Source organism: Carassius carassius, chromosome 33, assembly GCF_963082965.1.
Source record: "Carassius carassius chromosome 33, fCarCar2.1, whole genome shotgun sequence".
Taxonomy (NCBI): Eukaryota; Metazoa; Chordata; class Actinopteri; order Cypriniformes; family Cyprinidae; genus Carassius; species Carassius carassius.
Window position 1 is genome coordinate 18,103,424 of NC_081787.1, and position 25,880 is coordinate 18,129,303.

Below are 25,880 nucleotides of genomic sequence, written 5' to 3' on the forward strand. Positions count from 1 at the left end.
ATCTATGAATATTACATTGTTTAAATTTTTTTTGTTTATTTTTGCACAATAAAAAAAATGATTGGGTCTGAAAGACCCCTAATCTGGGTCCTGAAAACAAAATAATTTGAGAACCACTGATTTAAATCACATATACAGTATCTAACATTTTTGTCTACAACAGGGAACTACTCTGTGTATGTAATATTTTGCTAACCAACACCATTAATTTTTACATTTAAAGTCATTTAAATCTTATTAAAATCTTTATTTCTACATCTGCAGAAATGTCGCTATGAGACGTACATCAGTCTCCTGCAGGCCAAGTTTCGCACAGGAAGTGATGACTTGGATAAGATTGAAGCCAGCCTGTTCACTGGGGAGGGGAAAGATGGTTACCTGCGCAAAACTCAGTCCAGCCCGTCAATCAGCCAAGGTCAGGGGGTCAACGGACGGGCCGGTCATAAACACACCCCAGATCACAATAGCTGAAGAGCCTTCTTTGACCTCTGAACTCATGTGACACACTCACGTTTGAGCCTGACTGCAGTGGGTTTGAATATGTGAGACAGTGTCGAGAGAAATACAAACGTAGCATTATAATGTCCTTATTATTTCAAAGTACAGTAAATTTATTATGACCATTATGTATATTATTAGTATTATTACTACAACAATAAACATTGTTAATAATGCTATAAACATTATTATGTGCCAAAAATGAAAAAATGAGGAGACCAAGACTGTATAAGTGGGAAGAAATGACAACACTGCATATAAAGTTAAGAAAAGGTGAACTGTGGCATTACAAATGCATTGTGGAAGATGCACTGTGACATGCAGCCATGTTGTGATGTCATTTAGAATTTTAAGCCTGGCTGACACTACAGGAGTTTTAAAATCATTACTGATTTTGAAATCTGGTTGCAGCACACACATAAGGAGAATCTTTGCAGATTATCTTCCCTCAAATATTAAACATGCACACACTACAAGATTTGAACATCGTGGCACATCACACACTGCAAAATATCATTAAGCTCATGCCAGAGGGATCGCCTCACGTGATCTCACGCAGCAGATAGTCACAGAATTTATTTAGGGGTTTTTTTGTTGTTTTTTTAGCATGCTAGCTTTCTGCACTCACCTGGTTTTCACTCATTTCACTGCAGCACTTCTATTTCTCCTTACAGTTGTGATGTGTCTTCGACACATTACAGACAATTGTGTTCGTCAAGTAACAGTTTCCTCTATCTCCACTATCCAACGAAGCCCTACATCAGCTGTTTTGCGGTTTTGCGCATTGGCTGTGAAAGTACTGACGTAATCATATAGCCATCATCATCCCGATTTAAATCCTAAATATCAAACATGTTTGATAATAATCGGTGCTGCCCCGATTTGTGTGCGAGCAGATCGGTAGGTTCGAGATTCGATCGGTAAATGCCTCATATTACCAGATAATCCGCGCCGAACATTAGGACAGATTGAGGTGCTCGACAAGATGTTTGCTCCGATTCTCGGGAGGGGGAAATCGGGGCTAAATCAGGCTAAAAATCCTGTAGTGTGAGCCAGGCTTTACTGTGACACACAAAGAGATTCATTTAGGTTCCATTAAAGGGACAAAATCTGACCCTCATATCTTTCCAAATCTGTACGATTTTCTTCGGAGTAACATAGAAGATATTTTAAAGAATGTTGGGGCCTAAACAACATCATTCCCCATTTTCTTTCATTGTATGAAAAAAAAAGAAAACTGCCTAAGACATTTTTCAAAACATCTTTTGTGTAATGCAAAAGATGGAAAGTCATACAGGTTTGGGGTGACTTGAAGACAGAATTTGTTAGTGTTAAAGTCAGTTTATATGCGGAGATGACAATGAGTATTGGTCAATAGATCAACCAATAAAGCGCTGCAGTGATAGTATTTTTGTAGGCCAACCTGAAAGTTTGCATAACCTTGCTTCCCTCAACAAAAACATTATTGCAGAAAATAAGCTCTGTGACCGATAAAAGTTTATGATTCTTACATACTTTATTCAACATAATAATCTTCAGAAATGGACAAAATTGTATGAATTTTGACACCTAAAGCCTGGACACACCGAGCCAACAGCGAGCGACCGTCGGGCTAGTTTATTTGCTGTGTTCCACTCGTCGGCTCTAATTGGATGTTCAGTTTAGCGAACGAGTCCGTGCCCGAGAATCAAATTGAAAGTGATGAAAACAATCATGTGAATGAAGGCGGTACAGACAGAAGGCGGTTTAAATATTACATGATCTTTCCCAATCATTCTAATACGTGAATGTTTTCAACATGAGCCGCTTAAAAAGATTAAAGCTACTGATATTCAAAATGGTAAGCAAGCGCTGCTTTGTTTACATTTCGTATATCTGCGTTTATCTCGTATATCTTTATTTCAGTTTCTCCTTTTGAATGACGAATATAAATACTATTAATAGCTGCTGATATGAACAGCTCGTTCCTCTCAGGCATGCGCAGAACGACCGTGTTAGTTTGCCATCGGCTGTAGTCTGTGCGGTTTGTTACAGCGCAGCTTTTTGGTCCAACGTCCTTTCGTTGCTGCTAGTTCTTTGAAGTTGGCTTGGTATGTCCGGGCCTTAAATATAATCAACAAAAGTAAAACGCTAAACATAGGCTATGAGTGAATTACAATATGGCCACATGTCTTCAACTTCTCCGCTATTAACCTTCAAACAACTCTTTCAATCAAATTTTTTTTTATCCCTAAAATTCAATTTTGTTTCAGTTTTTGGCCTATAAAACATGTCATCTCTGCAGCACTCTATAGCATCCAGTTAAGGTGGGACTGTCAGTTTGACTGACCAATGGCAGACAGGGAGAGTTCTGAAAATCTGTTTGAAAAGTCTAAATTGCAATTCCGCACAGAAATGACACATTTCACCTTTAAATAAATCATGACATCACTTTGCAGTGTTTGACATTCTTTATGACTTCACAACGTGTGTTGAATCCCAAGGCTGTGTGTGGTAATGGCTTCCTTATTGACAGGTCTGCTTTAGATGTAGGATTTGATGTACTTGTGAGATGCTCACAGTATCGGTCTCATGAAGTGGCCAGTTTAAGGGCTTTGCTGCACGTTGGGGTGCATGTAAAGATTCATGTGGGCTGTTTGTAGTGTTATATAACTACCCCTTTGTAATTATTTATTATGTTATATTTATTAATTGTAAATTTATATTCTCCTTTTGGAGACAATATAGCGGGAAGTCGCTTGTAAAGATGCCTACATTTGACCCTTGATTAGTTTTACCTGCACCGTTGTTGTTTTTTGTTTGTTGTTTTAACTCTCTTAACCGAGGAGCTGACAGTCCCCTTCAATGGATCCAGGGATATATCCGATGTTGAAAAATACAGTGTCTTAACACGGGACAGGGTATGGGACATTGTATGCGCACAAGCGAGGAAGGAAGACTGCAAGTTGAGTCTGAATATGCAAAACAGTGACGAAGAGGAAAAAAAAATTGGAACTGAAAGCGACGCCCTCATTTTCTCTATTCAATGGACCACAAAGCCTCTATGTGTTTCTATGTGCCTGCAGAAAATTCAACCTGGACTGAATATTGAGCAGCAGGACTGCAAACAACACACCATGAACCTCCCTGCTTCTTCATCTGAATCGCTGTAGCGTATCGAAACGTCTCAATCCTGGAAACGTGTCACTTTTGAAGAAGATAATTGTTCTTGAGCCACCAAATAGGACTCTGAAACTTAACGGTACAAACTTTGAGCAAGTGCAAGTAGATTTTTATAGTCCTGTTGTAAAGCATGAGGACGTGAGAGATTGAGCTTTTGGCTCTTTCATGCTTTATGGATGTGGAATGACATTAGAGCTGCAATTTTATACATTCTTAGTAATGGCTTTCTTAAAAGGGACCTCTATAGCCTTCTTTTCGCTTTGGCTGTTGTGCTAACATGATTTTCCCGTTTAGGGTAGAACTCAGATGCTGTTGTAATAAAAGATTGTGATGATAATTTCACCATCTCCCCCTGCGTGGAAGGAGTCTGTGTGTTTCATCTCATTTAAAGTTAGTAGGCACTCATTTGCAAAGTATTGCATTAATAATTTCTTGCAGAACATCACTGGTACATCTTTCTTCTCATATTTAATGTTTTTATTTTAATGCAAAATCATAGGTTTTCTTGGGGAATTCTATTACACACTAGAATCACACACTTATTATCAAGCAGGTATTACCAATTAACATATCTAAGGCATCAAATCTTCAAGTCAACATGAAACGGCAACCCATTTCACTTCCGTTTGGTTACATTGGTTGAAAACAAAGTCACTTTAGAGGAAGCAGGTCTTTTTTGAAATCACATGCACTGAATAATCACCCATGCTAAGACAAGGAATACGTGTTGTGTTCTCAAAAAGGTTTTGTTTTCATTTTGACAAGTTTAAAATGTCAATGAGTCCTAAAACCTAGAAACAATTCTGTATTTTTGCACCTTTATTTTTTTGAATGAGTTTTTGGTTAAATACCTGAAATAAGATCTGTGGTTAAAGCAAGTTCAAGATATTTTCATTTTTATTCGGCAATATAAATACATCATTATATTTGTTAAAGCTTCTACTTCTCTTGAAAATGGTGTATTAGAGGTGTACTATAGAGGTTGTTGGCAACATTAAACATCATCATACCAAACAGGTTAGCTCATCTACTCAAAATCTTTATTTTAAATATAGTTCGAAAGAATAGTTAGAAGCTTAGTAGAGTAGCTTTTTTTCTGCCAAATGTTTTTAGGCTTTACAGTTCATGAAATGTATGTTTTGTGATGATTTATCCTGATAATTTCAATTTCAGATATTTCTAGAAAATGTAGCCTCAGGTGTAGGCCAGACCTGATTAAAAATGTACACCTTTACTACCTTTGTAGCCAAGCATTTGCATATTATACAAGTGTTTTCTTATTCTATCCCAAGTACATTGCCTGGAATAGACTTAAGAAAGAAGTATTTAGTTTGTTGGGTAGCGCTTTAATATCCAGTGAAGTCAAAATGATAGTTTAGTGGCTTTTAGTCTGTCTGATAATACTGAAGACATTTGAATGCTAGATGTTCTTATTCGAAACAAACTAAACATTGCAATTTGAAGAAGCAAGTCTCATGGTTCTCAGCTGACATAAACAATAGAAAAAAGATTGTTCTGTCCTGCATAACATTCCTGTTTCAATTGAAAACACATGGGTTAAAATAGATCATTTGCAATCCATTTGAATTATTCCATTTGAGTTATTCGTTTCACGTTTGCATGTTCTGTACTAGCTTGACACTTTGAACGGATAATTAACCCAAAAAAGTAAAATGTCAACACTAACTTACCCTCATGTGGTTTCAAACCTGTATGACTTTTTGTGGTTCAAATAACTTTAAAGGAAGCTTTGATTGTGTTTACAGTGTGCAATATAACTTTCATGTTTCGCGTGTAAAAAAAACACAGTATTTTTCACACAATTCATAAAGTCATAAAAACGAGCTGATGACTTCCTTGTTCTATAAAGTCCCTCCTTCAGAAATACGTGACGAGTTCTGATTGGGCCAGCGGTTCCTGTGTTGTGATTCGACAGCAGCTGAGCGCGCACTGCCCTCCTGGAAACGCGATTGGGCTAGTTTTGAGAAGCAAGTGGGCAGGATTTGTTTTGAAAACCTGCCAATCCTGATCTGAACCAAAGACAGTAAAAGAAAGCATGTGCTGGAGATGTACTTATAATCACAGTAGCGTTTTTACTGACGAGATGTGCATGAAAATCGCATTCGATTTTTTTGCACAGCCCTATCATCTAGTTAACAAAGCTAAACAGCGTTGCCCTTTGTGTAATAAGTTACAGAAACTGCTAAACGCACCAACTTAAATATTAAAATACACTTACCGGTTGTGGTCCATAAACAACGCCTACTCCAGACAAAGAGGGAACTGCTCCATCTTTCAAGAAGAATCTTTGTGCGAATCCGGCATTAAACTGATTGAGATTGAGGAAGTTGTCCTCAGCAAGCTGTCCTCAGCAAAATGTGCTGCACATAGTTTTACATGTGGATTATAATTTTCGGGAACCGAGTTAAACATAAATTGTAACCATTAATCTCCAAGTACAGCGTCCCTGGGAAGGCAAAACAAAGATGATTGGACTCCGAGATGAAAATAACAGCGTTTCGACGACATGGCGACAAACACAAACACCACTCTTCCTCTTCTCCGTCGGAGCGCAACAAGACCACGCCCCCTTTTTTGTGTATTCATGTGGGCGGAGGTTAGTCAAAAAACTGTTCTAGTGACGTCATTACTGCAGGAACTAGAGGGATGTAGTCCAAACGGGTCGTTCGTTGTAGGCGAATTCTGTTAAATAAAATATCTCGCTTGGCATTGAACTTTGAGCTTTAGAATTTTACAGATATTATTTATACTCAACAACATTACACACTAACTAAAGTTTAAAACATGGGATCACGAAGAAGGGGACCTTTAATGACAGAATTGTAATTTTTGCCACTGGAACTGAGCTGATAATTAAACACCACAAAAAAACAATCATTGCCAGGGAGGAATGGATGATTTATTGCAATTAGTCATTTTCAGACACAAAGGCTTTCCAACTCAAGAACAACATACGTACCTGTACAAAAATACACTTGTTACCAAGAAACGTAAATCTGAATAAAGTTGTGAGAACACGCAAAACAGCCAAGGGAACAAACAGAGGATGAGGAGGAACTTTGTGGCAATGAAGAAAAGTGGAACACGTTGGCATTTCTAAGCAATTTAAGCACCATATTCATGTTATAGGAAAGGCTGAACAGAATACCTTCGAATGTATGACTTAGGTTTAACATGGGTACACACATGAGAATAATCACAGTATTTTTTCATTAGACATTTTTAACCAACTAAAGAAAATAACAGTTGTTGCACTACTTAGTCATCATGCAATTTACTTTAGTAAATCTTCTGTAACACAGACAAAATAGACTTCAATATGTAGAAGAACTTCATATATTTCTGCCAAACAGCAATTGTCACAAAGCCTGGAAAGTAATTATAGAATCTTTGAACGTGAGGTCAACTATCAAAAATAATATACTGATTTTTTTTATTTATTTTCTTTATATATTTAAAGTGCAAGGATTTTATCCATTTGATTCAATGCTTTCTGTAAGTATAAAATACAAAGGAAAAAAAACAGCAATATGCTTTTTCCTATATATACATTCCCCATGAATATAGGAACACATATATAGGAATCATTTACATATTTATATATATATATATATATATATGCTATCTATTATCTTTAATAAAGAGGAGCATCATATGTAACAAACCATATATACACACACATCACAGGTCATATATATATTTTTAAGTACAACACATTTGATAGGGAATAAAAAGGAAATGGTTGGTGGGATATGTGAATACCCTCCTTGTGCATTGACCCTCGATGCAGGACCCCTCCCAGACAGTCTGCTTAATACACAAAACGCTCACAGTTACATGCTAAGCAGGTCAAAGCCTTGAGCTTGTGAGACCGAAGGAACGTGAAGTATGAGAACTAATCCAAGTTGGTGACTGGCCATGGTTTAATAGGGAAGGGGACATATAATGGCACACACACACTTCATGAGATTCACACATAGATCAAGTTAAAAGGTTGCGCTTCGCTCTTCGTATTGGAAATCGCAGATACGTGAGGGCTTTAAGGTGTCTGTGCAGCTCCATTAATTCTGTTCTGCTCATTAAGGACAGGTGATGCTTCGAATCAGCACCTGGAATTGGAGAAAAGCCTGAAATTGCTATTCCAGTCCAGCATGGAGTACCATCTAATTTTTTTTTTTTTTGTCCCCACAGCCTGTTGTGCATCAAACTAATACTGGTCTTTGCTGGTGGAGAGCTCGAACACTATTAAATGAGAAAGTCTTAGCTGAACGATGCCACCCGGACAGGATTGAGCCATTTAGCACCTTCACTAAGTTCACGATTGACTTAAAACGTGTGTATTCGATCGACGGTGTTTTTGCATCACTAGAAAACACCCTTAAATGTTACTTCCAGTTTAGATTTCGCACAGTGGCACACATCAAACAGTTTTTGTAATTGGATCTGGGCAGTGATAGGAAAAAGATTTGCTTACCGGTCTCAAGAGGAAAAGAAATATAACCCGTGTACAAACAGAGCTAAAATAGTCCCTACAAGAGAAGCATGCCGTTTCAGATTCAGTCTTAAGAGATGTGAGGGCAAATCGAGACAAAGTGCGTATGAATGCTTTAATATTGTGCAGTGGTAAACAAGAGACCAAACGCTCTGCAGGAATAATGTCAGCCTTGATCCCCAATAGATTTTCCTCATGTGCTTAGCACGAAACAGGCCTTTAGCACAAAACAGGCCTTTAGAATGGAGGTCTGTGGCAAGAAACCTCCAAACTGTCTGTAGGCTGGTGGCTTCAGTAGATATGAAGGTCTCGGTTTTTACAAAACCCCACATCTCTTAGTATTTGTGATGTTTGGGTCTGACAGCTAACAGGCTTTTACCTGTATTACTAGTGAGCTGGCTTATGTCGAGAGACGGATTGAGGGAAAAAAAACAACATTCACAAGATATTTTATCAAATAAATAGTCATGAATATCTCTGACCGAAGCATTGTGCATTTAACATTGGCTAAAAAAAACAACAACAAAAAACATGTATATTAGTGACAGAGTATCAAACCACAGAGAGTCTTTTGAAGTGAATACATCACTATATTTTTAGTTCACACAGGATTGTTTCGGATTGGCAGAGAGCATATTTGCTACCATATACACGCAGGTGTTTTCAGGCGGCCCCTGTTTGTGGTGACTGGCTATGTTACTAGAATAAACCCTTAACTTTGACTTGGGCAGTCAAAAGGTTAGTTTAATATGCAGAAAAATGTTTCAATTACAGCGAGCCTCATGCGTACATTTTTCTTGTTGCAGGGGACAAGTATCCACACACATTTAGAATGCAGATGTCGCGCAACATTCAATCATCCCGCAGAATCTGATCCCCCTCGAACCCCAAGAGGTAGCTATCTGTAATGCCTGTTCAAAAACATTGCATTATTGTTTTCTACATACTCAATGTAGTATTTCTGGTAATGCTTGTGTAGTGTTGAAGCTGAGTTAACATTCTAATCAGATGGATTATACAACTGATTTAACAAAAAAAGAATGACAAATGTTTAATTTGGTCATTTGTATCTTCAGTTACATGTGTGAAACTTTAAAAGATAGTGTCATTTTTCATAGTTATTGCAACATCATTCAGGGATTTTGTAGGATTTCCAATCAGATACTGAATAAGACATGTGCCGGTATTCGGTAATGCGATATCACGGAAATGAATATGCGTGATATTGTTATGGTGGGCCCTTCTAAACACGTGCAAGATGCGCTGAATGAAAGCACATCCCCTCTCTGACAGCAGATGGTGATAAACTGCAGAAAATGCAGCCTGGAAACCCCATAAAGCAGCAGCGCTACTTTTTAAAACATATTTAAATAGCCATTGAGATTTGTGGATTTGCTATGGTGTTCATCACAGTGCCAAATACTTAAGTATTTAGACTTAGTAGGCTATTTATTTTCAGACTTTTTTTACATTTTAATCTGGACTACAACATGCCCTAGATATTTTTTTAAGTGATTTGGTTCTTTATTTGTTAATTCACACTTTACTTTAGGGGTTCATTATTTAAAATTAGTTAATTTATTAATTAAACTGCCAAGTAAAAATTCTTCTGAACATTCATTAATCTTAGATGTTAATAACATGTTATTAAATGTCAGAATACCTAAAGTTAACAACTGTATTATTTAATAATACAATAATAATAATTTTTATTTAATGACCTAACATGAACTTGTATTTTTTAACAAAGATTAACACCTTCTCTTGCAAATGTAGCTATTGCTCATTGTGAATGTTGATGGTTAACTAATGAGGTATTATTGTAAAGTGATACCTATTGGTCTTTATATTTCTTTTGCATTTTAATCTGTGTAAAACTTTTAACTTTATATATTTTTCTGCATTGCTTTATTGTATTTAAATCTTCAGTTTTTTTTTTTAATAAGAATAATGTTATTAAACCGGTTATACTGTATAATGACAACTTTTTTAAAATAAATTTTCAATACCGTGATAATACCGTATACTGTGACTAAAGCATGAGCAATTAATCGCAACAGGAAAATTTGATACCAGCATATCCCTACATTGAATAGAGTACCAGTTATAAGCTCTCTCAGGAAATAGTTTTGATTGGGGGTCCAAAGGGGGACATGAAACTGCAGCAGGACTGAATTTGGGGCAATGCCGCCATTGGCATGCAGCCTATTGCACAAGATACTGAAATGATAGCATTGTAACTTTAGCGAGAAAAGTAAAATCTCAAGGTGCAATGTGACGAGGTTGACAACAAACAAATTCAGCAACTGATAAGATCGGCAGAAAAAAAATCCCACGAACGGGGATATTAGCACCATACAAAAAAATCATACAGGCTACTGCCTCGGCCGTAAGTCTACTAATATAGGCCTACATTAACATAACGCTGAGCTGTAGCGAGAAACATAAATACAAACTTATCACGCTGTTTTTATTTATTAATATGTTTTTATAATTTTTTTGTACACGCAGCTTTTTCTTTTTTAAAACTTGTTACTTTTTATATATTTTTACATGAAGCACAAGGAGCAGACCTCCACCGTCTTTAGGTGACTACTGCTGTGTTCACGTTGCGCCAGAACTACAGAAGTTTTTGAACAGCAAAAAAAAAAAAAAAAAAATCTATGTCTATCATAACTGTAAAAATTTCACGAAAGCTGGCATCAATGACAAAACCCCAAATCGATTTTGCCTTTGAGCACCCCTATGGAGAACCAAAGTAGTTCTGATAAGACGTGAACGAGCACATCCATGTTTACGTCAGCGCTGTTTGATTATGACATCATTGTTCTTTTCACAGCAATGCCTCTTTCTTTGATTGGCTTGTCGAAGAAGTCATCGAAGAAGCTCCACGAGTGGTACAGCGACTACGCTGTCGTGACCCCGAACGACAAAGAAAGACAAACAGCGATCGGAAAGAAAATGATCGAAACACGTAAAGCATGTAAACGTGTGGAGAATATAAGGCACCAAAGTTGTTTTTTTGACGTTGTAGAGGATGCTCCGCGCAGGTATTAACACAACTCGCACTAGTGGACAGCTCCTTTTTGAGTCCCCCCCCCCCCCCCTCAAATGAAGAATTCCCACAGAAAACGTGGGCAATTTCATAAGGATCTAAGTACATCTGATTCACAAAATCATAGTTTGTATATCTAAGTTAGCACTTCAATGAAACCGTCTGCCCAAATGTCAGTGGGCAATGGTGCAACAGGGTTCGTATTTAACAGGAACAAATGTCAACCGGTTGTTTTAGCAATGCCTTCGCTGTGCGGCTACCGAAGCACACATTGCATGAGGCGTGCAAACAAACAATCTCATTTGCTTGGTCTATAGAATTTAAAAGGCAAATGAGTAACACAACATATCTAGATCTCCTCATAAGCATTTCAAGGTGCACTCGGTCATTTTGGGTTTATTTTAGACATGAAGCTTTTTTGCCATGACATGTGTTCTGCAAATTAAAGAGTTTATGTTGATAATTTGACTGGTCATGTGATCTCAACATGGTGGACCCCATGATGCAACCACGCAAAAAAAAAAAGCTTAAATAATGATAAATGACCAAGTGAACCTTTTAAGTCGAACCAGAATGGGTGAAATCCATTTATATAAATTGATTAATCTAACAATAGTGCATGTTAAAATATTGACAGCAGTCCCGCATCACTGTTCCTTCACTCCTGCTGTTCGTTTGCATGTTGAACCTTTGGTTCAAACGGTTCCTAAATACTAGCTTTTGTGCTGGAAGTCAAAAGTGAGTACTAATTATATATTTCTTCTTCTTTTTCAATTTGCAGCTTTGGAAATAGTATTATACTGCAAAAAAATGCATCATTGTTTTCCAGTCAAATACACGGCATCCTTAAAATAATTTACTTGACAAGCAAAACTGTACAAGTCTGAATGAGGTCAGAAGCTCCAATAAGCAACAAGCCACCGTGGCGTCACTCACTTTGCACGCTCTCGTTTAGAAACCCCAGTGTGCATGCTGAAGATGAACAGCATTTTCATGCCGTTTTGTTTTTTTTGAAAGTACATTTTAAAATATGCTAAAACATAAGGTTATCAGTTTTTAAACATGGAGCAGCTGCTGTCAAGTTGGCAACATGATTGACAGGTGTCAGTGCTGAAGTGTTTAGAAAGCATATCGAATCGTATTGTTTTTATATCAAGTGTCATTTTACCATTGACTATGTATGTTCTTTTATTTCTAGTATTGACATTATTTGCTGTGTCATGAGTGGTCTGAATAAAATTGTGTGTGTGTTTGTGTGTGTGTATGGTTTTCAGGATGTTTAGATATTTGTACTGGAAAACAAGTGGGTTTTTGCAGTGCATAAGAGCTTGAATGTGTCACACACATGGGTAAAGGGGGATATACACACACTCCTGCACCATCCTGGACACGGATCATACATCATGTTGTGGATAGCAGCGTCTTACTGTTAAATGGTGGGTAAGTGGGTAATTTCCGGCGATGAGTGAAGAGATGCAACTGTTTGAGTCTGTGAGGGTTGTGTGTGTGTGTGTAGATCGATCCGAAATTACAGTAACGTCTGATTATCATGTCATTCGTCCTGTCCGCACAGGTATGCATTAGTCCTCGTCCCCGTCTTCCTCGTGCAGGCCCTCCGGTAGCATCTCGCGCGCCCTCCGCTCTCGGCTCCGCTCCTGGATCTTCTTCATCTCGTCCGCGTACTTGCTGAAGGTCGTGCCGAATTTGGACCAGACTTTGCAGGGCACCGTGATGGAGTTGCGGTAGGTGGGCTTCACCTCGCTGACCCGCATGAAGACGCCGTACTTGTTGGAGCCCACGTCGAAGAAGAAGCGCTTGTTGTCCACGGTCAGCGACGTGCCCTCGGGAAGCTCCGCCGGGTCCTCGTCCACGCCGAAGTCGTCGATGAGTTTGGCCAACGCGTCGCGGAACTCGATGAGTCCCTGAGCAGGTAGAGCGATGGTCTGGCCTTGCGAGGGTCCAGGGCCGGGCCCGCGATTGACGGTCTGCCGGATCCGGAGAAACCGCCCCCTCTGGTTCTCCTTCAGATCCATGTAGTACTTCCGATTCTCCCGCACCAGGAACTCGCTCTTAAGCGCCCTCCGGGGCTCATCCTGCACCGTGTCAGGGTTGCTGGGGCCCAGCTGGGCGTAGTGCTCGATGAAGTCTCCTAGATAGTCGCGAAACTCCACAGCGACGGACATGGAGAGAGTGAGGCGGCTCTTGTTTCCCCCGGCCCCGACCTCTGCTATCTTCAGAAAGCGGCCTTTGGCGTTCTGCTTCACGTCCAGATAAAAGCGTTTGTTCTGAATGTCCACCCGCTTCGAGGCGAGCTCCTCCGTGTCGTGCTGAAGCCGCGATGCAGCGCCCTGTTGCATCGGACCGGGGCCTGCGGCGAATCCACCGTGCTCACTTCCACTGTCTCTGTCCGCCATGATGCAGCCTCTCCGTCTCCCTCAGCCCTGCTGCAAAAGCGACTGGTGCTGAGCGACCGCGGAGCTCTCGCGAGATCTGCTGCCAGAGACGCTTAATAAAAGAGGAGACTACAACCTCCGCGTCCAGCGGTCAACGTGGATCAGGTAAGCAGCAAAGAACACAACCAAGGAAAAAAACACTAAACAAAATATTTTTAGAGGGTTACTACACATGACATTCCGAGCTAAAACGTATTATATTATTCTTATAACACCGCTGTATTGTTTTAAAAGCAATTGATTGTTTAGTTAGCCTATATATAGGATTCAAATGTAGCTATATCAACATCTTTTTTGAAAACAAAAATATTTGTAATTATAATAATTACTGTATAATTTACAAGGAATGTAATAAAATAATTAAAAACTTATTATGAAATGGTCTATTTTCAAATAGTCACTACAAAACACAAGTTTTACGACATTCTGCAACCATTTGTTGATTCCGATGTATAAACCTAGCTGTCATAAAACTGCCTTCTCTTTTTTTGTAGGAGACTCCACTTGTGGTAGATTCATGTCGAAGTTTAGCTGCCCCATTTTTTTGTCAGGATGTTTCCACATATGTTTCCATTCAGATGTTTGTTCAACGTACTGAAGCATCAACCTCTCCACTAACATCCAGTCACACAGAATGTTCTTATACGCGTTGCGCATTTATTTATTTATTTATTTAAAAAATTTTTAGCTCATCTTGAAGTCTCCGTCTGGTGGGGGTCTCTATTTCTGCAGTCCGCGAGATTCTTTAGATCTGTAGTGTGTTGGTAAAAGTCATATCAGCGTTATGATTGCGCACAAAGCAGTAAACTTCTTCATTAAGTCATTTGGATCTTTTTTGCCTATCTTTGGAAGGTGTTTATTTATTTATTTTTTACTTTATGACTTTTTGTCTGTTTATCACCAGTTGTAGATTATTACTCTCATATTACTATGACTCGTGTACATTTGTTTTATAATTGTATGTGTGTGAAAGGGGAAAGTAGAAACGAAAACTAGAAAGAATAGGAACATCTTGGTTTATTGCTGTTAGATATTTTAACACATTCTCTTGCATTTATGTCATTACATTATTTGTGTGTAAGTATGCGTAATCGGCAAAAATACGCTATAAAATTAATTGTAAAGTGACATGATCACAGACAAAATGCTAGGACTTAGTAATGGTAATGATATGGACTTATAGACGCAGATATCTATTTGCTGTTCAGCACCACGGACAGCGACAGCGCCGCGCCCACCGTAGAGACTGTCAACAAGCTTTATTATGAGTGAGTGAATTAATTCTGAGGTTGCTGCTCATATATGTGTGTGTGTGTGTGTGTGTGTGTGTGTGTGTGTGTGTGTGTGTGTGTTTCTTGCTCCTGCAAGGTGGTTATGCTGCATGTTCAAATATTAATAATATTCTTGATTAATTATTAATATTAATATTAAACAAATATGATTAAATTATTTAAAAATAAATACAATTAAATAAATAATATCGATTTATATCAATATATATATTAAAAGCATTAATAATAATAAAAAAATTAAATACTGCGAAAAATTTTGACATTTTTGACAATAATAATAGAGTTCAAGATTATTTCAGTACTTTTTATTCAGGGATGACCTTCATTAAATCATTTTTCTGACGAAAATGGTAGGCCTGTAAACTTCTTTCAGAAATCCAAAGTGGATATAAAGATAACATTGAAAAACAAATTGCTGCCTGAGTTTTTAACTAGATTTTTATCATCTCGAATATTCTTAATCGTCACTGACCCAGTAAAACAAACGTGAAAACAATATCGTCCCGAGTCTGAAGCGAGACACACTGGGGTTGTGACTGCAGATGTCGCCCTAAAGCAGCCTCAGGACAGGACGGCAATGGCACATTCATTCTCTCGCGACGCGTTTACGCATGATGTAACCCCAATATTCAAGTTAAAACCCAGTCCAAAACCGTGCACAAAACAATCCTCAAGACTGTGGCGAATCATTCTGTTTGTTTAGTTTGACCTGTCATGACGGCGCAATGAGCGGTCCCCTCCACTCATTATAGATCCCTGGGTACATGGCAAATACCCGCAGGACCTGTTGCCGGGGTAACAGGGTAAATATGGCTGAAAGGATGGTCGGTGGTTCGCTGTGTATCTGTCTTCTTGGCGCTTGGAGGATCGCTTTTTGGGGCAAAATGGTGAATGTGACCTGAATGCGGATTGTTCTCGAGTAGAAATCACGGCAAACGCACTTTTCACAAGGCATTGACTGCATTCCATCTGCTTTTCGCAGCGTTAGTCATCGCGTCAGTGGTCTGCCGCGGTGGCCCGCCTGCCGTATCTCTATTAGTTGATGTCGCGCGGCGTATTTACACAGTTTACGCACATTTGCGCCTACAGACTGCCTGCTTTCGAGGGATCTGGAGACGGTTGGGATCTGCTAACGTAAAGCCGCGGAGCGGAGGGAGCGCGCTTGTTGCATCGCCCAGCCAAACATCAGCGCGTCGTTTGCGCGGCGGAGCGCGTTTTTGAACCTTTTTCGCATCTCCGCCGCTTTTGTGTGCACGACTCACGAGCGAGGCTTCTTTCTGCCCGTCCGCGCGATGTTCATGATGGTGATGATGACATTGGCTGGATAGAGCTAGCTATAGAGAGAGAGAGAGCGCTAGAGATAGATAGAGAGAGAGAGTGTGTGTGCGCGAGAGGAGCGTCTTGCAGCAAAGGAGCGTCATTTATGCATGCATGCTTATTAAGTTTGGGGATTGTGTTTGAAGGAGAATGCAGCAGCCCAGCAGTGACCGGGGCTGATTCCGGTTCCCCAGCGGCTGGTGTTTCCCTGTCACCAAGTGCATGGGGAAAACAGTACACGCAGATGGCATGGACACTTGCGCAAGCCCATTCGCACTCAGTCCCCCAGCACCTTCTGCCCCGAGAGCACTGCAGCAGCGCCGCCGGCCGCCCCTGAGCCACAGCAGACGGCATGAGGAGGCTTGATCCGGTGCATTTCTCCATGCTCGTCATCGGGGTCTCCTTCGCCTGTTACGCCCCAAGTTTGGATTCGCTGCAGGACCAGGCTTACCGATCGGCCGTGGTGATCGAAGGCGAGGTGAGCTCACTTCCCGAGAACGTCTCCGTGGAGCCTTACAGTGTGAATGTCAAAGTACTGGACGTGTGGCCGGTGAACAGCGGCGGGCTGGAGCGCGAGCAGCTCGTCACCGTCGGGGAATTCGGCTCCGAGGCTCCATGCGTGGCGGTGGAGAAGCACCACAGATATATCTTTTTCATGGACCCTACGGAGGAGCCTTTAGTATTCAAAGCGTCGTTTGCTCCTCTGGACAGCACAGAGAAGACCCTCAAGAAAGATGTGGAGAGCATATTGTGTGAAGACTGCGGTAAGTTTATTCACTGTGACTGTGACTGTGGCTCTTCATTGTGAACGGATAACGGCTTGTTCTCGCAGAGCATGACACCGTTGCGTTCTGCTCTAGAGAAGAACGGGAGATGGGTCGCTTGTGTTTGGGCGTCTCTGCAGTATTGTTCTAATCACCGTTTTAAACATTTAGTTGTAAACCAGTACACACACACACATACAAGCAGAGAGAGAGAGAGAAAGAGAGGCATGGACCACATCTGTGGCAAGCCCCTTTAACCTTTATTCTGGTAAACCATCAAGAATAATGCCGCCTTAACTTTCAGCAATTCAGTAGATTTTTGAAATAAGTATGTGTTTTTGGAGATTTTTGGAGTAAGTTTTGCAAGAGAATACTATTTCGGTCTTTCTACTTTAAAAATGTATTGTTTAATTCAATGTGTTACTTGCCGTTTCTTTGTAATTAATTGTGATAATGGTGTAAATCCTACATTCAGTGTAGTATCTATTCAATTACAGCTTTGGCTTTGCTTTGCACTGTCCCACTGGTGACAAATATTGTACCATTGTTACTGGTAAAACATTTTTTCTGTTATTTTGTTTGAGGATCTGTGGTTTAGATATCAAGTGTTTGCTTCCAACTAGAATGTGTTTGCGATTGTTGTTTTACATATACCAATTTTGCTAGTAACTATTTTTCTTTTATATCCCAATAGTTTCTAGTAACATTTCCCCCTCATTAGTTTAGAGTTGCATGTTTGACTTTTATTATGTCAATTAGTCACGTGATAATTACTTATTAGTAAGATTAAAAATGTTTTCTTTAAAAATTATAATACGAACTGACTAGGGTGTAATAAATCAGTAATACATTGTAAATCTTAAGTAAATCTTACACCAGCACATTTTTTTCCCAGTGTCATGTCTATACAGCTAATATTAGGAAACTGTACTAAAATTAATTATTGGAACTGTTAACTAGACCAAATTAATTGTTACTTGTAACACTGGACTAGGTTCCGGCAACAAATGGAATAAAGCTTTAGTCTGAAATTATTACTTGATTTCTGAACCTCAGATCACCAGTAGAAACATTAACAAACATTTGTTACCTACAGTATAGCAAATTGTCACTATTGAGATTAGTAGAATAGGAATAAATACTATTATCAAATAAACAAATACATGTGACTCTTAAGTGAATTGTTTCTAATCACTATTGGAATAAGTAGGCTGCTCGAATAATTAGAGATAACACTAGAAAGATTCAAATCCATACTAGTTAGAAACAAATGTTAAAAAAATGTTAAAAAAGTTTGCCACAACCATCATCTTGACTTTCTTTAAATTACCAATTATTCTGTACTCTCAGGCAACGGAGTTCAATCAATATGAAGCAATGTACATGAATCTTTAGGCTAAGAGCCATCCATGTTCATCTGCAACATGTGATTTCACATAATGCTGCATGATGTGCCATGATTCATGCAGGTTACTCATGAAGTTTAAAGTGTATGCAAGGTGAGAAGTATCAGATAGTTCTTGAACATTGTGTGTAGAAAAATGTGAATGGCAGCATATCAGTTAGCTTTGTCTTGGCATCAGGAAACCATGTGATGGGAAACTGGAAATCTGCTGGCTGTGGTTGGTTCAGGATCCGGTGGCAGTGGGAAGGCCCCTTACAGAAAGGGATTCCCATTCAAATGCAGACAAGCTCTGGCTTCACAGTTCTTACCTATTATAATCTGACATATTGGTTAATGTTTTATAGCCTGCAATGACATGTACCTGATTTCATTTAACAAGACTTTTCATTTAATGATGTTTTCATTGTATTATATTTACATTTTATGAATTGGAAATGGGCATGGGCTCAGTGTGTTGAGAACAGCGAGACTGTTTAAAACAATAGCTGTATTTTAGTGCAGAGATATGTTTTATTTCTTCAAATTGCTTGCATCTTGCATTGCAAATCAGTTAATGGCTTTCAAGTGACCTTCAGAGGAGGTGTGGTTAAAATTAGGATTTGTTTTGGTGATAGATGTTAGCCTCAGCATTATTACTTTTACGTTGTGATTTCCACTGCAGTTGACATATGCACAAATGATGAGTTTTTGCTGGAATAACTCCGTCGTCCAGAGACAGAGCCTTAAGTGTTCTCTCTTTAATTCCTGTGTGTCTTTTCTTTTAGTCTAATGGCATATTATAAAATGAGTTATAATGTTACCCTAAAACTATATTACAAGGACTTTCTGTTTTTTTCCTATTCTGTTCTTTCCAGACAAATACAGTGTTTTAGGAAACACTGTATATGAGACAGACAAAAATGTGTAGTGCAGTTTATAATGCATTTGGTGTATAAAGTATATGCCCACATCCCCACTGTGCATATGCCTCTTGACTTCTTGATATATAATATAATATAATATAATATAATATAATATAATATAATATAATATAATATAATATAATATAATATAATATAATATAATAAATAGCCTTTTTAGCTTCCGCTGCAGTCCTTTCTATATATAAAATAGCATTTAATTTAATATAATACATGTGCAAGTGTAAAAATATAAACAGGTTGCATATTCAAATATATTATATAATACATTATAAGCAACAAATTGATCTTATGAATAAAGGCGTAATTCAGCATGTAAGTACATTTATTTAAAATAATATCTAAATATAAAATAGTATTTCATAGTTTGGTAAAAAAAAAAAAAGGTAATTGTTTTAATCAATCTACACAATATTGTTTAATATTTAGATATTTATATATACTATTTGTTTAGAATGATAAATGTCATATATAAATATCCGTTCTGTGCTGAGAACATGATATCCAAGCTGAAGTTGCCTCACTGTATGTGTCGCTGTGCCGATAGTGATATATGAGTTAACTTGTGAATGAATGGAAATGGCTTTTGTTTACTCAGGAAAAGTTTGGGCAAAGTGAGAAAGGAAAGATGTGTCATACAGAAATAGTTTATGTGAAGGAGGTCAGGTGATTTTAAGAGGATTTAATGGTATTTAATGCATACCTTTAGGGAAATTAACAGTGCAAAAGCCTGTCATAGTGAGTGTTGCTGTATGTTAGAAAGAAAATGAGAGCAGTCTTGATCCACAGAGACTAGTGTGCTCAGAAACACAATCCAGCTCTGAGACTGAAAGACGACAAACAGACGGACAGGGTATGAGTGAACATCTAGTCCAGTGCGACCGAACTAAATGTGACTGATCAGAGTGACCATACCTTGAACTCTGCAGCAGAAAGTGAGAGAGAGTCTGCAAGTTTGAATGTGCTTGCAGGAGAGGAAGAGCATTGAGAAAGTGTGTGTATGTGTGTGTCAATGCTGATGAGAGAAAGAGAGAGCAAGAGATCTGGAGCTTTTATGAATTATGCAGGCTGCAGTCTAGAGTGCAGAGTTTTAGCTGAACATGTTCCTTTTTCTCTCATTTGCCTCTGATTTATATTTCACAGTAACTTCTCCATATGCTCTTTCAAACACACAGAGAACAGAAAGCAGAGGGCAGTCGAGTCGGCATGTTCACGCCAGATAAAAAGCAGCCTGTGTCAAATGCACTCAGATACGACTCGAAATGGGAAGAATTAATGAACGTATTGATTGCACATTGTTTTAGTATTCCATTGCAAACAGCGGTGCATTTGCACTCGCAATATTATTGCTTTTCCCTCACTGCAGTGTGTTAAACATTCCTGCAAAACCCCTGAAGCCATGAAGACATGCAGAACATCAGAGGCGGCGTCACAGAAACAGCCCCACCTCCTGGTCAGATTATGGTAATGCAGGCAAATCTCCCACTGGGGGAGAGCAGCCCATGTAGAGGAAGCTGGTGCTTTTAAATCTGATGTGTATAGATGCTATATGAAGTTGTATTATAGGAGCAAATGAGTTTCATAAGAAGCTTATAAAGACAGTGAATGCCCTTTAAGCTGCAGAAGGACAGTTGAAGTTTACCCAGTCACTGTTTTATCGAACAGCACTTAGTTTATCTTCAGTGCCTTGACACATGCTCACAGACCTCCTCGGTATTTTAGTAGCTTTCAATTGGTACATGGACGCTAACTATGCAATCTGTGACAGCAGTTCTCTTTTGAGATGGAGGAATTAAATTATATCTGTGATATGAAAGACTTCCTTTTTAGGTCATGTGGTAAAGCGAGGTCCAAAAGTTTGCAGAAATAGTTTTATTTAGCATATTTCTCATTTACAGTAACATTTGACATGCCATTGCAACACTATATCTTGAGTGAACATTAAAATAAAACAATAATTTTTATTAAATTAAAATGAATTACATAGTATTTTGTACATTGCTCTTTTGCTTTAATGATGGAATGCAAAAGTCTGAAAAAATGCAATCTTTTGCACTGAATTAAACTGAAAACTTTTCTTTGCAGTTAATATTATCCACATGAGAATTTGAGTGAAAAGATAAATAATTAACATGAATTTCTTTTTTTTTGTGCGTTTCTCTTTTGCTTGAATGACAGAAGTGTGCATAAATGCTTATTTTACTGTTAATAATTTGTAATGGAGAATGTTTTAATTTTGTCTAAATTAAATTGTATTTCATTTCAAAATATATTTCTAATATGAGAATTTGAATGACAATTTAAAAAGAAAGAAAATTAGGTGAAAGTAATAATTTAAAAAATCAATTTAAAAAAAAGAAAATAAATTTGTATGTTACCACTTTCCATAGTTACAATGCAGAAATCTGTTAAATTATATTACGAACATCTGTGTTTAGAAAAATGTATACGAATTTCTTAGTAATTTGTACAGTATGTCACCCTTTTTCTTTAATGAAAGAATGCAAAAGTTAGCTTTTTTTAATTAAAATGAGTATTAAATAAAATGATGAAATAACTAAATACTAAGAAGATTAAGAGTGAAATGAAAAATAAATAATAATAAAAATAACCTGTATTTCTTGGGGATTTGAATATTGCAAAACATTTAGCACCGCAAAAGAAACAATTAGAGCAAAAAAAAAAAACGTTTTAAACATACTTAGCATTTTTGCTTTAATGACACAATTCTAGAAGCTCTCAGACTTTTAGACTTTTTAGACTCTGTCGGTCTGTCCATCCGCCCAGCGCTCTCCTATTCAGAGAGACAGATATCAGATACATCTGTCATGAATTCAGCCAGAACGGCATGAAATAAAAATAAAAGTAGTATATATTTTGAACTATAGCCACACTCCTGATTTCACAAATTTCTGGAAAAGTAGGAGGGGAGAGATTACTGAAAGCGAAGGAAGTGCAAGAGAGATGCTATTGCGCAAAAACGAGTGGAACAGGAGAGGAGGTAAGTAAATGAGAGTGGTAGAAAGAGAAAACCAGACGCACTGAAGGGGGAGGGGAGCTACACACCAGAAAAAGAGAGAGAAAGAGAGGGAGGAGGGAGAGTAAAAGAGAATAGCTTTCCCCTTTTTGCTCTGCTGCGAGCATCTCATTAACTATTCATCACTTACTGTGCCCATCTCTCTCTCAGTCTTTCACTTTGCTCTCTCTCTTGCTCAGCTCTCATTCACGCTATCCTCAGCTCTGAGAGATGTGTCAGGAATGTCTAATTGAAATGAACTGATAGAAACACATTGACTCAGGTAAGCAAGTCGACTCAGCTGAGCTCATTTCTGAGACAATCACAAAACGGCCTGTTCCACACATGCTGCGTCTGTGTATCTTTCCGGCGGCCATATTAACTAGGGATGGGTCATGATGCTCTTGTCAATTAGTGAGGTAGATTTTTTCTTATATATTTTTAGCTTTGATATTTTTAGCATTTGTGCTTTAATAAGCATGCTGCACTTTCGTTTTTGGTTTACACTTTAAAACCCGCATCTATTATCTATATTGAGGGACCCAACACTGGGATTTAATTTTTCAGTTAAAATTATTCTTATACTTAAAAATCTTGATGTCTATTAACACATATATTATATGCAGAAAACACAAACAGAATTGTGAAATTTACTGTATAAAGGTAAATGTCACAGGATTTGCCACATTTTTTGGATGAATGAATCGAAAATAGCGCTGTACACTTAATCCAATCGCAGTGTGGACTAATGTCTCTCAATATTAAATCCCAAAAAGACATTTAAATGTGATATCTGCATTTTTTTAAGCGTTAAAAGCATTCAGGCATTTTTAGCATTCATATGCATTTCACCCTTTCATTTGTAAAATCAAACAAAACAATAAAAACTTATTAATATAAAAAAAGCCTATCAGTACAAAAGTTTGGTTTAACTTGAAGAAATTATGACAGCTATATTATCATTTTACAGCAGAGTGTACTTCACGAAGTAATAATAATTGAAAAAAATGTAAACTTTATTTTTAAGGAGTATCCCACAATTTTCCTTCCATGTTTTAATTTTAATAATAAACCTCTTTCGTTTAGCACTTTGTTTGCCAAAAAATGAAAGGAATGGTAACATTTTTATTTGATCTCATTTTAAAAGATTAAATTGTTTCTTAAATAAATGTATACATTTGATTACCACTAAATCATAAATCAAGAATAATTAAAACAGACAACACAAAATTTCTTAAAAACTAAAAACATTTCCCATTATTATATATATATATATATATATATATATATATATATATATATATATATATATATATATATATATAATAATAATTATTATTATTATTAAATTATTTTATGAATTAATTTAAATTTAATTATAAATTCAATTAAACCTAAAAAACTGAATCCAGAGAAATGATTACACAGGGAAATATAGAAAAATATTCACATATTGCAGCATTAACATGCAAATGTTAGAGTTGTGGCATCTTAGAAGCAGAAATAAAAGTATAAATTCAGTTTTGAGTCAATTTTAGCCACATGTCACACAGAAAATATGATAATGCACTGGAAAACTCAAAATATAGAAATATAGAAACAAAATGAAACAAAATGAACTGATTAGTCACATTGCATGTTGGTCTCCTTTTGTGGGCGTTTGTTGGCTGGAATAAAATGTTATGTTTACTAGATCTTTTGCCGTTTGTTAGACGTCTGATTACTGTACTGTATTCAAGGGGGTGATAGAGTTTCTTTTAAATGGTTGAGCCATTAAAACATACATATTTTATTCACTATAAAAATGTCAACTTGTACTTTATTTTGCACAACAGTAGTTGAACTGAATGCCCTTTTGAACTTCATTTGAGCATATGCACAATTTATGTTTGTGTTTATGTGTTCAAGTAGAGCTATTTTCAGGCTTTGGTGATTCAGAAGATGTAAAACAGTTCCTGTGCTGATCTTAAACTTATAAACTTATATGGTATTGTTAATATGCTGTGATGAGGTGCTCATGTAGTGGAGGTGATGCTAATGTAAGCTCTTCTTCTTGTAAATAAATTAATATTTTGCACTAAATTGATCAAAAGTGACAGCAAACTCATTTAGAAATGTCCTGTTACAAAATGTTTATAATTCAAATAAATGCTGCTCTTTTTGAACTATTTTTGAATTATCCTAGTAAAAGCATATCACGGTTTTCAAAAGAATTATCTAGCAGCAAAACTTGGTAATAATAAGTAATGTTTTTCAGCTGCAAATCAGCATATTAGAATGATGTGACACTGAAGACTGGAGTAATGATGCTGAAAATTTAGCTTTGCATCACAGGAATAAATTACATTTTAAAATATATTAAAACAGAAAACATAGTAATATTTCACAACATTACTGCTTTTACTGTATTTTTGCTCAAATAGACTTTTGAACAGCACATCATGAATCGTTTCATCATTAAGATATGATTTCAACACATTGCCTTACTTCTGTTTTTATTTACATATTATTTTTGTTTCTGCTATTCTTGTGTTTGTATGATGTTGATGTTCACAGATACAGCCTCAGGTTCCAGTCCCATTCCCCCATCATTTGAAGCAAGTCCAGAACACATGAAACGTATTGTTAACTTAACCAGCATTTAATTGCTAAATTAATTACCACAAATATTTTTGAAAAGCTGCAAAAAAAAGCTGTTGTCTGAATTTTGTTAATGTTGTGGTTGTCCAAAAAATTGAATGTAAGACTTTGACAGATATGCACACACATACATATTAAAGAGTGTTTTGTGACAAGATCCAGGCACGCTCTGGCACTTTCTAGTAAAACTGGAAATAGAAAGCGAGAGTGTAAATATAGGGATGGATTTTGTAACACTAACGAATGAGGTGTGTGTAGATCTGTGCATGTGCTTTCAAACTCATAGTCACAAGGGCTCTTGAGCAGAATTGTGTGCTGCTGGTGATATTGAGTAGCGTACTCTTATTTCCTCCACCCTGGAGAGGTGGCAGGTGACACAGAGAGACCAGAAAGCTGTTGTTCGTGTCAAAGGTCACAGTTACACTCATTGCTCCTTTTAACTATGGGACGGATGGAGCTGCAGTACCAGCATCCACTGGATAATGTTTTAGCTGCTCCTTTAATTGTATAATTATTCTGTCTATATCTCTCTTTCCCTCCCTCTCTCTCTCAAGAGTGGTTACCATGGTGACAGCTGTGCGCTGCAGTTATCATACTGATCTCACGCACAGATAGAGGTGTTTCTGTCTTAAAAATGAAATCACAGCCTCAGAATAATAATAAACAGGTTGTGCAGATGCAAAGTATAACGAATGTATATTTTCTGCTTGACAGTAATGATAAATTGCATTTATATATATGTGTGTGGACAGGTGAGATCTGTGTTATGGCATTTGATTTGAGTGCTTGGCTACAAATAGTGCAAGCCTGATAATTTTTATAGCAGATGTGAGTGATCCATTTGT

At 37.5% G+C, this 25,880-nt stretch overlaps 3 protein-coding genes across 6 annotated transcripts in view; 2 read left to right on the forward strand and 1 right to left on the reverse strand.

Moving 5' to 3' along the window:
- The window catches only part of LOC132113897 (PH and SEC7 domain-containing protein 2-like), a 40,369-nt gene extending 36,380 nt beyond the window's left edge, over positions 1-3,989 (forward strand). Inside the window, exon 15 of the mRNA XM_059521945.1 lies at positions 265-3,989. Coding sequence (XP_059377928.1) covers positions 265-471 — 207 coding nt within the window. The 3' untranslated portion in view covers positions 472-3,989. The remainder of the gene's footprint in view (positions 1-264) is intronic.
- An 8,238-nt stretch (positions 3,990-12,227) lies between these two features.
- Positions 12,228-13,740, reverse strand: LOC132113899 (transcriptional activator protein Pur-alpha-like). The gene has a single exon (XM_059521949.1). It carries the CDS (start codon positions 13,640-13,642, stop codon positions 12,809-12,811), a length of 834 nt encoding a protein of 277 aa, XP_059377932.1. The 5' UTR covers positions 13,643-13,740; the 3' UTR covers positions 12,228-12,808.
- LOC132113898 (pro-neuregulin-2, membrane-bound isoform-like) overlaps positions 13,660-25,880 on the forward strand; it is a 73,893-nt gene continuing 61,672 nt past the window's right edge. For 3 of the 4 annotated variants that reach the window (XR_009425225.1, XM_059521946.1, XM_059521947.1), the window contains exon 1: positions 16,092-17,054. Coding sequence is in view for 2 of the 4 variants with exons in the window: in XM_059521946.1 (XP_059377929.1) it covers positions 16,643-17,054 (412 nt within the window). In the remaining 2 variants the exon portion in view is untranslated. Of the gene's footprint in view, positions 13,787-16,091; positions 17,055-25,880 lie in introns of those variants that run through there. The other variant, XM_059521948.1, reaches the window with a different exon arrangement.

Bases quoted from the DNA above. Each gene is read 5' to 3' on its own strand.
- LOC132113899 (XM_059521949.1), bottom strand. From the start codon at position 13,642: ATGGCGGACAGAGACAGTGGAAGTGAGCACGGTGGATTCGCCGCAGGC.